We start from the raw sequence: 15,000 nt of genomic DNA, 5'->3' as shown, positions 1-15,000 counted from the left end.
AAAAGTTTATATACGATATTCTAATTCATTATATCCTCACTTTTAGGATGTGACTAAATAGCCATGTTTATAATACGACACAAAGCGATCTGTAAAACTTGATACGGCAGTAATCGAGGGAGGCTTTTATTTCACAATCTTATTTCTGATGCATTTAACAAACCCGCTTTTTTCACCGCTAAGCACTGAGACAACGAGAACATAAATTTTAGATTGAAACAACATTATTTCAAACGCATAAACATAAACAAGACTACTTAACTGAAATCATGCCATCGAATGTGAAACATTCGGGTGTCAGCGTATTTTGTTATCTGAAAGGGAGACAACTAACCATTATGGAATTCTGATAAAAACTGACCATTTTATGTTGTGACTTAGATGCCAATAAAAGAGCGATGATGCATAATAAATTATGCCGCCGCCCTGGTAAAGCTGCCAAGAGCAGTAAAGAAGATTATGAATGGTATGCTATGCATCTTGCGTCCAGAAAGATAGCACTGCAGTTCACTTCAACTGCACAAAGAGAGATATGGATAACTTCTAAAAGATTTAATGAACAGCTTAAATTATAACTATGCGATGCCAAAAACGGTCAACTGATAAGACCTCATGATGATATAGCACCAAGAGTTAGAGTATTTTATCATCTGAAAAGGAGACATCTAGCGTTTATGGAATACTGATACAACTGACCATTGATAATATGGTGACAATGAAAGTGCGATGATTGAAAAAGCAAAACTTTTAATTGGCGACTTTTGTCAATACGCTTCAACAGTCATGTCGTCACTTCCCTCAGAATGACGCATGGTGACTTAGTAACTGGCTCTAAACTATCGGAACAATGGCGGACGCCCTTATGAAATATTTTCTCCGACGAGCATAAAAGTGAATCCAGAGGAGAAAAACATCATAAATATGATCATGTTTTGACTTTTATACTTTCTGATCACAAGACATGTGAAAAGTTCTAGCCATCATGAAGAACAAAGTACCGATTTCTTTGTTTAGAACCACGATGGCCGCCGTTGCTGTGCGACGTGACATCAGACTATTGAATCCAATTGTAGATGTGAATTTCAGAAGTGATATTCAGTTTAATAGATTTGAGTTGCCTCCTTGACGTTGTCAAAAGACGGGTGTAACAAATAGATGGACTATGCAACAGAAGAAATCAGGTTCCATTTGGGGAAGGTATGTATGGCAAATCCCATTGAAGAGTATGCTTGTCTCCTGACAGGAATAAAAGCAAGTTTAACACGATAAAAAAAGAAAGTTTCATGTTATATATTTGAATTATATAAATCGTCATTTTAATTGATCTGATGATTTTGCTTTAATGGCAATTTTTATATAAAATTATGATAACATTTTCATTACGTTATAAACATATAATTATTGTCTGTTTTGTTCCCATACGAAGCCTTTCCATTTTCACTCTTTCATTAGTATTTTACAAACATATAATTTCCTGTATTTTTCCCCGTTCCAATACAAATTATAGCATTGCCAGTTGACCAACATATAACACGACTTTTAAAGCGTAACTTGAATTTTTATAATATCCCTTTCAAAATGATCTTAATGGTCTCTATATTTCTAATTCCTTTAATGCATCTCCGAAATTTTATCATCACTTTTATTTTTAAATTAACATTTAGACGGTGATATTGTATTTTTAGTTAACGGGTTGGTACTTTTTACATTTGACTCTCAAAAAGTGACAACTTAATTTTGTTTTTCAGTAGATCTGTTTGACATCTATACAAACATGACCTTGCTATGATTATGATAGTTTTGTAACATTTTACATTTTAAATGTTCTCAAAAATGCTTCAACATTCCTTTAAAATGTTTATATACCTGTGTTTCTTGTTATGACCTATGTATACATTCCAACAACATTTCAAACTAACAAAACACAGCCCACCTATATGACTTATTTAGCTAAAAATATTTTGAAACCCATACCATGGAGTTTAAATTGATTGCCAATTTTAAACGACATTTCTCGAGTTGGCGAAAATCTACAAAAGATTACTGATGATGATGATGATGATGATGATGATGATGATGATGATGATAATGATGATGATGATGATGATGATGATGATGATGATGAGGATGATGATGATAATGCTGAGGATGGTGATGTTGAGACAATAAAAATACTAATAATGATAATAATAATAATAATAATAATAATAATAATAATAATAATAATAATAATAATAATATTATTATTATTATTATTATTATTATTATTATTATTATTATTATTATTATTATTATTATTATTATTATTATTATTATTATTATCATTATTATTATTATTATTTTTATTATTATTATTATTTATTATTATTATTATTATTATTATTATAAGAATAAAATTACTACTACTACTATACTACTACTACTATATATAATAATATAATAATAATAATATAATAATAATAATAATAAATAAATAATAATATAATATAATAATAATAAATAATAATATAATAATAATAATAATAATAATAATAATAGTAATAATAATAATAATAATAATAATAATTCCGTATTTGGTGAAGTTCATTAGAAGGCGACCGTAGGTCTCATATGCGACTCATTTGAAACCCTTTTTTAAAAGCTGATTTTGAAAAAAAAACAGTGTGTTTTTGAAGACTCCTATACTAACCATTTCGCTTGATGGTGATGGACAATCAAGAACACCATTTTCTTACAAACTAGGTAAAAACACATTATTGTTTTGCAGATTTGAGAGAAAATGTTAGGAGAAAATGACCAGCATTAGAAGTATCTGTATGGTTGGCGCTGAAGAAACCAATGGTCTGGTTGTATGTCAGCGGGCCCATGTCAGTCGGGGCTTGAAATCGTTTAGGTGCGGTGCCATGATGACCAGTTCATCCAGCCCATTCCACTCCGAGATAGTAGTTCTAATGAAGAAAGAATTTCTGTAGTTTTTGTGTTCTTGTCTGTGAAATTTTGAAGCAGTTCGAATTGTTTGTGGTGTATCTCTCAATGTGGTTTTAGGTTATGTGGTTGGCAAAAGTGCTCTTATAGTTCCCAGTTATGAATCGGGCGCCTTGTCTCTGGACTCTCTCAAGTTTTTGAATATCCTCTTTCAGCAAATTCTAGTCTCAAATCACATGAAAACTATTGACCATCATCTATCCTCTCTTGACCCAGCACCAGGCGACCTTTTACTATTCTCTATAAATAGTGTGCGCTTGGCTGAGAAACTCACAACATTGCCATCCGAAATATATAACGAACCAACACACAAAACTATGTGTAACCTTGAACGTTTATAGTCTGGTTAATACAATTTAGTGAGAATTACTCTGTAACCGCGGATGGCAAAAAACAATAACAGAGACATGAGTGACGTCATCTTCGTTCTACCTATACTTAAAATGACACTGAAAAGACATTGTATTGAAAGTGCTGTTGACATTAAGAGAATATCATAAAGGTGGTTGACGTGATGACCGTTAGAGAGAGTTACAGGGGGCGTACCGTTCTCTTCGGGATAGTCAGAATCTGTGTGTCTACTAAAAAGCGGTCTACTTTGAAGGCATCAATAAATAATAGGCCACACAGTGAGTAATTTTCAGGTAAAGAGCACATTCCGGTTACTTATTGAACATGTCTCGTATAAATATCATTCAAAGCTTTCCCTTATCTTTGACCGGCGAAAAGACCAAGGGAAAAAATGTGTTGATTTTATTTTCAAAAAGTTTATTCAATGTTTTAAAGTTTTGAAAAATTGATAGAAAAGGTTGAGATTGAGAAACACTGATCTAGACATCATTTAACACTCAGAATATCAACCAGTGTAAAACATTGCGATGATGAACTGTATGATGTTTAATGCTCTTTATTTCATTACTAAAGGCATGTGTATACTACTTCGTGTAATGTGTTTGATAGCTTTCATTTGATCAACATGTTATAATAAAGGAATATACTACATATTATTGATTTTAGTTTCAATTTCTTTTAATTTATGTGGAGTATAAATATTCTCGAAGAATAAAGTAGAACGCTTTATTTAAAGTGCTATAAATTATTATTAATCCCACTAGACCCATATTGAAATGGATTTATACGATTAGATCCATTGGTTAACGTAATACGAGTAAAAACTGAATATTACAAACATGCCCTTACAGAGAGAACGTCATCATGGTTTTGCGCATGACTCTCTCGTCTACGCTTCCGGTGAACCGAGCGGTTATTAAAGTTAAATCGTTCTCAGCTATCTTAAGTTTTATCGAACCGTGTGTTAAATTCTAAACATTTTTCCTCACCTAAATCATTATATTTTAAAGCTTGATACATTTTACATTCTTTAATATCTTTTTGGTAAATCTCTTATCAAAGGAAGATTCCCATTTGAAAGTATACGTTTAAATTTTGTTGTCTATACGGTGCGAAAGTTTGGTTAGAGCACCTTCGGTTTTACAACTTCTGCTGTAGTACCTTTCAACATCGCCCTTCACCGACTCCTTATTGGCATTTTTTACGTATAATGGAAGATAAAAGACATATTTGAATTGTAATATTGGAAGAAGTAGTAGTAATAGAATAAGTACTAGAAGTAGTAGTAGCAGTAGTTGTAGTAGTAGAAGTAGTAGTAGTAGTAGTAGTAGTAGTAGTAGTAGTAGTAGTAGTAGTAGTAGTAGTAGTAGTAGTAGTAGTAGTAGTAGTAGTATAGTAATAATAGCAGTAGTAGTAGTAGTAGTAGTAGTGGTAGTAGTAGTATTAGTAGTAGTAGTAGTAGTAGTAGTAGTAGTAGTAGTAGTAGTAGTAGTAGTAGTAGTAGTAGTAGTAGTAGTAGTAGTACCGTTCGAATTTTTTTGTCTTGTATTTCCTTCTCAAAGATTCGACCGCCGCTCTAACAACTTGCCCACTCAACCCCCCCCCCTCACACCCCCTCACCCCCCTCACCCCCCCTCACCCCCTCACCCCCCCCCCCTCAGCCCCCCTCACCCCCCCCTACTATTGCCACTACTACTACTACTACTACTACTACTACTACTACTACTACTACTACTACTACTACTACTACTACTACTACGACTACTACTACTACTACTACTACTACTACTACCACTACTACTACTACTACTACTACTACTACTACTACTACTACTACTACTACTACTACTACTACTATTATTATTATTATTTATTATTATTATTATTATTATTATTATTATTATTATTATTATTATTAATCATTATTATTATTATTATTATTATTATTATTATTATTATTATTATTATTATTATTATTATTATTATTATTATTATTATTTATTATTACGACTACTATTACTACTACTACTACTACTACTACTACTACTACTACTACTACTACTACTACTACTACTACTACTACTACTACTACTACTACTACTATTTCTAGTACTTTTATTTTATTTGTTTTCCAAGTTAATTTGAGTATTGTTGTGCTGACGAAGGTTTGTATGCGAAACGTCCATTGTCTGTATTGTTGCTATACGAAGCCTTTCCATTTTCACTCTTTCGTTGGTATTGTCACAAACACAGGCAGCCCGTACCGTTTTCTAATATAACAGTAAATAACGCTGCAGAATCGAGTGGTGTTCATGACTAATAAAGGAAAATAAATTATTAACTTTCATTTATTATGGAAATTTTTGTGTTATGTCTACTTCGAATTAAAGCACGCTTCGTCATTTTAAGGACGCCTAAGCTTCCTCCAGATGACCTTACTTGAAAGCGGCATGAGACACTTCACCGGAAGCAACGACGAGAGACGCATGCGCAAAACCATGATGACGTTCTCTGTGTAAGGGCATGTATATTACAAGGCCACGTAAATAGTTTTGGAAATGTTAGCAACCTCATCCAAAATGTGTATCACGGGCGGGAAGCAATCTAGATATGATAAGCTCCCACGCTCTCACTATTAACTTTTCACGAAACGTGCTTAAAGCGCTTTAAAGGGGGTATGATCGTGGCCTTCGTAATGTTACGGTCTGATACTGACCAAAAAATGACGTCAAAATGCCAGTCTTTTGCCACAAAAGAAAACAAATCGTGAGTTGTATTCAATAATTCAACCAATGAAATAACTTGTTTCCTTGAGCTCTACTAACGACAACTCACTAGGCGGTGCAAAAACCAAATAATGACGTCAAACTGCCAGTCCTTTTGGATATCAGTATCAGGCTATAACATAACGATGTATAGTCGTTAACATATAGCCTGACACAAGAACCCTCCAGGACTGGCAGTTTGACGTCATTTTTTTTAGGTTTGTGTAGCGTCTGTTGAGTTGTCGTTAGTAGAGCTCAAGGAAACAAGTTATTTCATTGGTTGAACTATTGAATACAACTCCCGATTTGTTTTCTTTTGTGGTAAAAGACAGGCATTTTGACGTCATTTTTGGTCAGTGTCAGGCTATAATTTTACGATGGCTGCGATATGATTCCCCATAACATACACACAAAGAACCCACTGTTGTCTGCGGATGCGACTACCAAGCATTTGCTTAAGTAGAGATACTACATCTCCAAAGGGTATAATTGAAGGAGCCTCATTACCCCCTTGACCTACAGAAGATGATGTCAGCATCCTTTGCTTCTATTCCTGTGCAAAGAAGAAGAAGAAGAAGAAGAAGAAGAAGAAGAAGAAGAAGAAGAAGAAGAAGAAGAAGAAGAGGAAGATGCAGAAGAAGAAGGAGGAGGAGGAGGAGGAGGAGGAGGAAGGAGAAGAAAGATGAAGTAGTAGTAGTAGTAGTAGTAGTAGTAGTAGTAGTAGTAGTAGTAGTAGTAGTAGTAGTAGTAGTAGTAGTAGTAGTAGTAGTAGTAGTAGTAGTAGCATTAATTGTATTAGGAGGAGGAGGAGGAGGAGGAGGAGGAGGAGGAGGAGGAGGAGATGATCTAATGAGCAATACATCCGCACTTTTGTCAGGTTCTTTTGAACGGAAGTTTCTATGGTTTTATCCTTAGCGCAATGATCATCAAATTGAATACCCATATTGATTGAATGTCAGTTTTGTGATGTTCTGTATGTTGTCCAGTCTTTCGTTTGTAAACATCGTATTATTCCAATGGCAAAGAAAGTGAAAGTGTCAGCTTCAAACCTTCGACAGAAATTTGATTCCATGCTGGAAATGCTCAATACAGCCTTGCGACCTTTAAGTTCAAGTGTGAAAACGACACCAAAGACAAAGGTATTCAGAGAGTCTAGAAATTGCCACTTCGTACTATATTAGTCACCAACGATTAATACCGACCATAGATTCTGCCTTTTAAAACAATTTAGCTTTAAAGATGCGCCTTCTTTCTCAAAAAAAAAAAAAAAGAAAGAAAAAGAAAGAAAGAAAAAAAAAGAAAAGAAAAAAAGAATAATAAACACAACAAAAAACAAAAAAAAAAAAAAACAACATTCCACTCTTGATAATCCTGGACTGGATGAATTTTATAAGTTTTATTTGAAATTATTTTGTCAACTTTCTATCTTAGAATTTTCTCCATTCTCACTACTGATCCAAATAGTTTTAAAACAACAAAACGTGTCTATAAAGTTTTCTATTTTTTTTTTTACAAAAAAGCCCAGAAGAATTTTATAAAAATCATGCAAATTACGGTGTTACTACCTTGACCTTTTGAGAACACAATTAATAAGATGTAATAAAATTTAAAACTTTGTTGACTCATCTTGAAAAGATCAGGTGAGTCAAATTACTAATATTAATTGTATTGTCACTTGTAATTAAATAAAGAACAGGGTAATTCAACTCTCGAATCTGTAAGAGACTTTACTTTTTTCACACTCAAACCCATATTATGTAATAGGGGAGGGCATCCGGGTCACCAAAAGGTCAACGATGCTTTAGGTTTTGAGAAGTCAGGTCATCGACGACTGAGAACTTCCCGACCTCCACTTAGTTCTCGATGCTTTTCTCGTCTCGAGAATCTTGGTCGTCGATGCTTCTCGTATTGAGTCCCGAGTCCCGAGTCTCGAGACTATACTGCGCGAGCGACGCACGCGTTACTAACAATGTGTACTATCTGCATTGTTCACCCCTCTCTCGTCGGCGATGATTCCAGCGAAGCTCGAGACTTTTTTGTGTCTCGATGCTTTTTTGAGTCTCGAGACTCAAAAAAGTCTCGAGCATCGCTCTAGTCATCGGTGCTTTCATTCAATACCTAGTCATTGGTATTGGGTATTGACGTTATATCATATTTTAAACAGCTAACAAAACACAAACGTCGTAAATAGATCAAAATGGTTATAGGTATCAATGTTTTATTATTATACAAAGTGAATTTATTTAATGTATTTTAAGTTTTAATACAAAAAATCCATCCAAAGCTCAGTTGAAGTGCTACTTCTCGGGAATTCCCGACTTTTCCTTGGTCATCGAGTTCGGGAAGTTTTGAGTGTTGGTGGCCGATGACTTGAGGTATCATCGAGACTTCCGCTCGACACTATTATGTAATGGCTAAATTTTATCCAGAAAATGGGCAGCAAATGTGGTTAACTTGTTCATGTCTCATTTTACTTGTAACCTCCGTCCACCTCGTCCAAATATGTGATACCAACCTTTTAAACCAAAACAAACTAAAGTTTGTAAATAATGATAGAGTCTGGACTTTGAAATAATCGTCTCTGATGGACAATTGACTTTATTTGAATTCTGTTTTTTTTCATGAGAGAACGGGTGGTAATCAGCGGTTATCAAAACTTTAAAGCAGAAGTCAAATAATCGGAAAACGTCCTGTCAGAGTAAATTAATTTCAGAACTGACCTTGTAACATGTCGACAAGAAATGGCTGACGACAGCCGAATCAACGGGCTATGAAAAAGTTGCAAAGAAAATTGAAACATAACACAAGTTTTTGTAATAGAGGCTAATTTTTGCAAAACAAAAAAGTTTTACATATATGAAGTTAAGAATTCCAAGTTCGCCTAATCAATGTCTAATTGATGAGACTTGTCCTCAGGGGAACTTCACTTTACATTTGATATTTATGAGTTTGTTGATCTAAATTGTCGCAACTTTTATAAATAATGACAACAAACCTCGAATAATCATAACACTTTGTCAATTACAGCAATGAGAGACAAAAGTCATAAATTTCATTCCATTATCAGACTTTGAAATAATTTTAGCACTTTGTTTTTGAAAAGTCAGATTTTCAACATCTAATAATTCCGAAAAAAAAATCGAAAATAAAATTACAAACAGAAAGCGACAGTCAAAAAGACATGATTTTTAAAACACCACAAATGCTTTTGGCACACTATAACATTCATGAATTTGGATTCTTTTTCTAGTCTGTTTATATTAGCAAGTTTACTGCCGTACTCTGGAAAATCTCGTATTCAAAAATTTGGCCAGAAAACTCGTCCTTCAAATCTCGTCGATAATGACCCTCATTATGGCCGAAATTCTCAAACCTGGGACTTCGGGAACATAATGATTTATTTTGTTAGCAGAACCAATATTGAAGGTAAGGAAAGTGAAGAAATCAAATTCCGTTTCAGAAAAATAAATAAATACCGCATTTGGAGTTAGTAAAGGTAGTGAGTTGGAAATAGTGAAACTGAAAATTAAAATTGCCACAATCGCTGAAGTCTTGAAACGGTTGTGAAACTTAGCAACAATATATTATAAGAAGAATAAAATACACCAACCCCCTTATTCACAAACAGGGGAATTCTTGTGGTCTTTCTCAAGAGGGATGTGAACGTTAGCCGCAGCGGAGCGCCGTAAAGTGGGCAATAATTGCTACATTTCCTGCTTAAGGTTGATTCCTGGTCTTCCGAGTGGAAATGCAATAGCCCATTTACTCGACCATCTCGCGCGCTTTGCTAATAAAGAATTGTAAAAAAAAAAAATAATAAAATAAATAAATAAATAATAATAATAATAACAATAATAATAATAATAATAATAATAATAATAATAATAATAATAATAATAATAATAATAATGATAATAATAATAATAATAATAATAATAATAATAATAATAATAATAATAATAATAATGATGATAATAATAATAATAATAATAATAATAATAATAATAATAATAATAATAATAATAATAATAATAATAATAATAATAATAATAATAATAATAATAATAATAATAATAATAATAATAATAAAGAAAAAGAAAGAAAAATATGAGAGATAAAACAAAGAAAAGAAAAATAAAGAGAGAAGAAAAAAAAGAATTGACTTGTTCCATATATGTGATTTTGGACAATGCATTTACTGTTTAGCGTATATGAATATGGTGGGAAATGAAGTATTAATGATAAGATTTTGATATAAGAAAGATATCTTGTATCATAGTGGAAAATAAGCTCGAGTGATTTGGACACATCAAGAGTATAAAGAAACGAAAATATCCATTGAAGGCCCATTTTTTAAAAGATCCCATTTATCCTGGAGAGAAATTGCCAACAGGGAGTGAACGTCGTGGAAACAATGTGGAGGTTTTAGTTGGCACTTATTTGGCAGGTCAACATGAAAAGGGCTCGGACAAGAGTCTACGATAGGTATATGCAGTAGCGGATAATAGTTTTAGATCTGGTGTTTCCTAATCAGAAGGTGACGAGCAATATTACAATCGGTTTCATGCATCTAAAATCATAGTATAAATACCATTTACCATTCGCATGAGTCAATGGGGGTAAAGGACTGATACGTAATTTTTATTTCACAATCCAAAACAAACAAACAAACAAACAAAAAAGTAGAATTAGTCCACGGAAACGTGATACCATTAGAACTGTAGCTTATCTTGGATCCGTTGCGTAAAAAATACGTGTTCTAAATGGGTTGCTATACCTCAAAGTATGCAATTTCAGCGAAATCTATCATTTACACCGTTACTCAATTACTGCTGGGTGGATAAGAAGAGGGGTGGGGCTGTCAGAAATCGGATTCAACACCAGTATTTGGTATGTATTACCTAGCATAGACCGAAATAGCTCAATCATCGGCCGCAACGCAGCGCCATAAACAGAGGTTATGTCCCTTGCTCCAGAAAAAAACCCCATAAAATATAGCTGTAGGAAATGGGGCTCAAATCTTGTTATTCGCTCCTCCAAACATTAATGCAATGCTTCATCAGCAAACGGCTAATTCGTCACAGCTGAAACAATTGGTTAGCTATGTGTATTCTTGTGGTATGACCTTCGCTTTCGGGTTCAAGTCCCGCTCTGAGCGGCGCAAAATTGAGTCATTGGAAAAGATTCTTTACTCATCTTCTCTTACCCCGTCGTTACAGTTGTGTCTCTGTCGAAAATCAATTGTGCAGTTGCCTTAAATTTACAGTAAGTCTTGTTATTTAATATGTTAAGTGTTGCTGTTTGTTTTGAGCACGTTTAGTGGATGGTGCACTATATAAATGCCCATGTTGTTTATTTATATATTTATTAATTTATTTATTTATTTATGTATTTATTTGTTAATTTATTTATGTATTTGTTCATTTATTTATTTATATATTTATTAATTAATTTATTTATTTATGTATTTATTTGTTAATTTATTTATGTATTTGTTCATTTATTTATTTATTTATTTATTTATTTATTTATTTATTTATTTATTTATTTACCACGATACACAACAAAACACAGAATAAGAGCTAAGAACAGAAGCCTTATAACACTAAGTTTGTTTTTTGTTGTTGTTGTTTTTGTTGGTGGCGGTGGTAACGGTGGTTTTTTGTTGTTGTTTTTTTTTTTTTTGGGGGGGGGGTTGTTTTTTGTTTTGTTTTGTTTTTCAATTGCCTAGGAAAGTACAAAGTAATTTCTTTATGTTCCGTGTAATATGACTCAATGTTAGTAAAATATTGATATTATCGTGTGTAATATTACTCAATGTTAGTAAAATATTGATATTATCGTGTGTAATATTACTCAATGTTAGTAAAATATTGATATTATCGTGTGTAATATTACTCAATGTTAGTAAAATATTGATATTATCGTGTGTAATATTACTCAATGTTAGTAAAATATGGATATTATCGTGTGTAATATACTCAATGTTAGTAAAATATTGATATTATCGTGTGTAATATTACTCAATGTTAGTAAAATATTGATATTATCGTGTGTAATATTACTCAATGTTAGTAAAATATTGATATTATCGTGTGTAATATTACTCAATGTTAGTAAAATATTGATATTATCGTGTGTAATATTACTCAATGTTAGTAAAATATTGATATTATCGTGTGTAATATTACTCAATGTTAGTAAAATATTGATATTATCGTGTGTAATATGACTCAATGTTAGTAAAATATTGATATTATCGTGTGTAATATGACTCAATGTTAGTAAAATATGGATATTATCGTGTGTAATATGACTCAATGTTAGTAAAATATTGATATTATCGTGTGTAATATGACTCAATGTTAGTAAAATATTGATATTATCGTGTGTAATATGACTCAATGTTAGTAAAATATGGATATTATCGTGTGTAATATGACTCAATGTTAGTAAAATATGGATATTATCGTGTGTAATATGACTCAATGTTAGTAAAATATTGATATTATCGTGTGTAATATGACTCAATGTTAGTAAAATATTGATATTATCGTGTGTAATATGACTCAATGTTAGTAAAATATTGATATTATCGTGTGTAATATGACTCAATGTTAGTAAAATATTGATATTATCGTGTGTAATATGACTCAATGTTAGTAAAATATGGATATTATCGTGTGTAATATGACTCAATGTTAGTAAAATATTGATATTATCGTGTGTAATATAACTCAATGTTAGTAAAATATGATATTATCGTGTGTAATATTACTCAATGTTAGTAAAATATTGATATTATCGTGTGTAATATGACTCAATGTTAGTAAAATATTGATATTATCGTGTGTAATATGACTCAATGTTAGTAAAATATTGATATTATCGTGTGTAATATTACTCAATGTTAGTAAAATATTGATATTATCGTGTGTAATATGACTCAATGTTAGTAAAATATTGATATTATCGTGTGTAATATGACTCAATGTTAGTAAAATATTGATATTATCGTGTGTAATATGACTCAATGTTAGTAAAATATTGATATTATCGTGTGTAATATGACTCAATGTTAGTAAAATATTGATATTATCGTGTGTAATATGACTCAATGTTAGTAAAATATTGATATTATCGTGTGTAATATGACTCAATGTTAGTAAAATATTGATATTATCGTGTGTAATATGACTCAATGTTAGTAAAATATTGATATTATCGTGTGTAATATTACTCAATGTTAGTAAAATATGATATTATCGTGTGTAATATTACTCAATGTTAGTAAAATATGGATATTATCGTGTGTAATATTACTCAATGTTAGTAAAATATTGATATTATCGTGTGTAATATTACTCAATGTTAGTAAAATATTGATATTATCGTGTGTAATATTACTCAATGTTAGTAAAATATGGATATTATCGTGTGTAATATTACTCAATGTTAGTAAAATATTGATATTATCGTGTGTAATATTACTCAATGTTAGTAAAATATTGATATTATCGTGTGTAATATTACTCAATGTTAGTAAAATATGGATATTATCGTGTGTAATATTACTCAATGTTAGTAAAATATTGATATTATCGTGTGTAATATTACTCAATGTTAGTAAAATATTGATATTATCGTGTGTAATATTACTCAATGTTAGTAAAATATTGATATTATCGTGTGTAATATACTCAATGTAGTAAAATATTGATATTATCGTGTGTAATATACTCAATGTTAGTAAAATATTGATATTATCGTGTGTAATATTACTCAATGTTAGTAAAATATGATATTATCGTGTGTAATATTACTCAATGTTAGTAAAATATGGATATTATCGTGTGTAATATTACTCAATGTTAGTAAAATATGATATTATCGTGTGTAATATGACTCAATGTTAGTAAAATATTGATATTATCGTGTGTAATATGACTCAATGTTAGTAAAATATTGATATTATCGTGTGTAATATGACTCAATGTTAGTAAAATATTGATATTATCGTGTGTAATATGACTCAATGTTAGTAAAATATTGATATTATCGTGTGTAATATGACTCAATGTTAGTAAAATATTGATATTATCGTGTGTAATATGACTCAATGTTAGTAAAATATTGATATTATCGTGTGTAATATGACTCAATGTTAGTAAAATATTGATATTATCGTGTGTAATATGACTCAATGTTAGTAAAATATTGATATTATCGTGTGTAATATGACTCAATGTTAGTAAAATATTGATATTATCGTGTGTAATATACTCAATGTGAGTAAAATATTGATATTATCGTGTGTAATATTACTCAATGTTAGTAAAATATTGGATATTATCGTGTGTATATGACTCAATGTTAGTAAAATATTGATATTATCGTGTGTAATATGACTCAATGTTAGTAAAATATTGATATTATCGTGTGTAATATTACTCAATGTTAGTAAAATATGATATTATCGTGTGTAATATTACTCAATGTTAGTAAAATATTGATATTATCGTGTGTAATATTACTCAATGTTAGTAAAATATGGATATTATCGTGTGTAATATTACTCAATGTTAGTAAAATATTGATATTATCGTGTGTAATATTACTCAATGTTAGTAAAATATTGATATTATCGTGTGTAATATTACTCAATGTTAGTAAAATATTGATATTATCGTGTGTAATATTACTCAATGTTAGTAAAATATGGATATTATCGTGTGTAATATTACTCAATGTTAGTAAAATATGGATATTATCGTGTGTAATATTACTCAATGTTAGTAAAATATGGATATTATCGTGTGTAATATTACTCAATGTTAGTAAAATATGGATATTATCGTGTGTAATATTACTCAATGTTAGTAAAATGTTGATATTATCG

At 31.0% G+C, this 15,000-nt stretch overlaps 1 protein-coding gene across 1 annotated transcript in view; it reads left to right on the top strand.

Moving 5' to 3' along the window:
* Nucleotides 1-7,004: 7,004 nt before the first annotated feature.
* LOC144966634 (uncharacterized) overlaps nt 7,005-15,000 on the top strand; it is a 20,857-nt gene continuing 12,861 nt past the window's right edge. Inside the window, exon 1 of the mRNA XM_078903393.1 lies at nt 7,005-7,240. Within this exon, the coding sequence (XP_078759519.1) occupies nt 7,118-7,240 (123 nt within the window). The 5' untranslated portion in view covers nt 7,005-7,117. The remainder of the gene's footprint in view (nt 7,241-15,000) is intronic.

The sequence above is a fragment of the Berghia stephanieae genome, chromosome 2 (assembly GCF_034508935.2).
Source record: "Berghia stephanieae isolate SIO BIC M18660-M18661 chromosome 2, UCSD_Bste_1.3, whole genome shotgun sequence".
NCBI lineage: Eukaryota > Metazoa > Mollusca > Gastropoda > Nudibranchia > Aeolidiidae > Berghia > Berghia stephanieae.
This window is presented reverse-complemented; position numbering and strand designations above follow the sequence as displayed.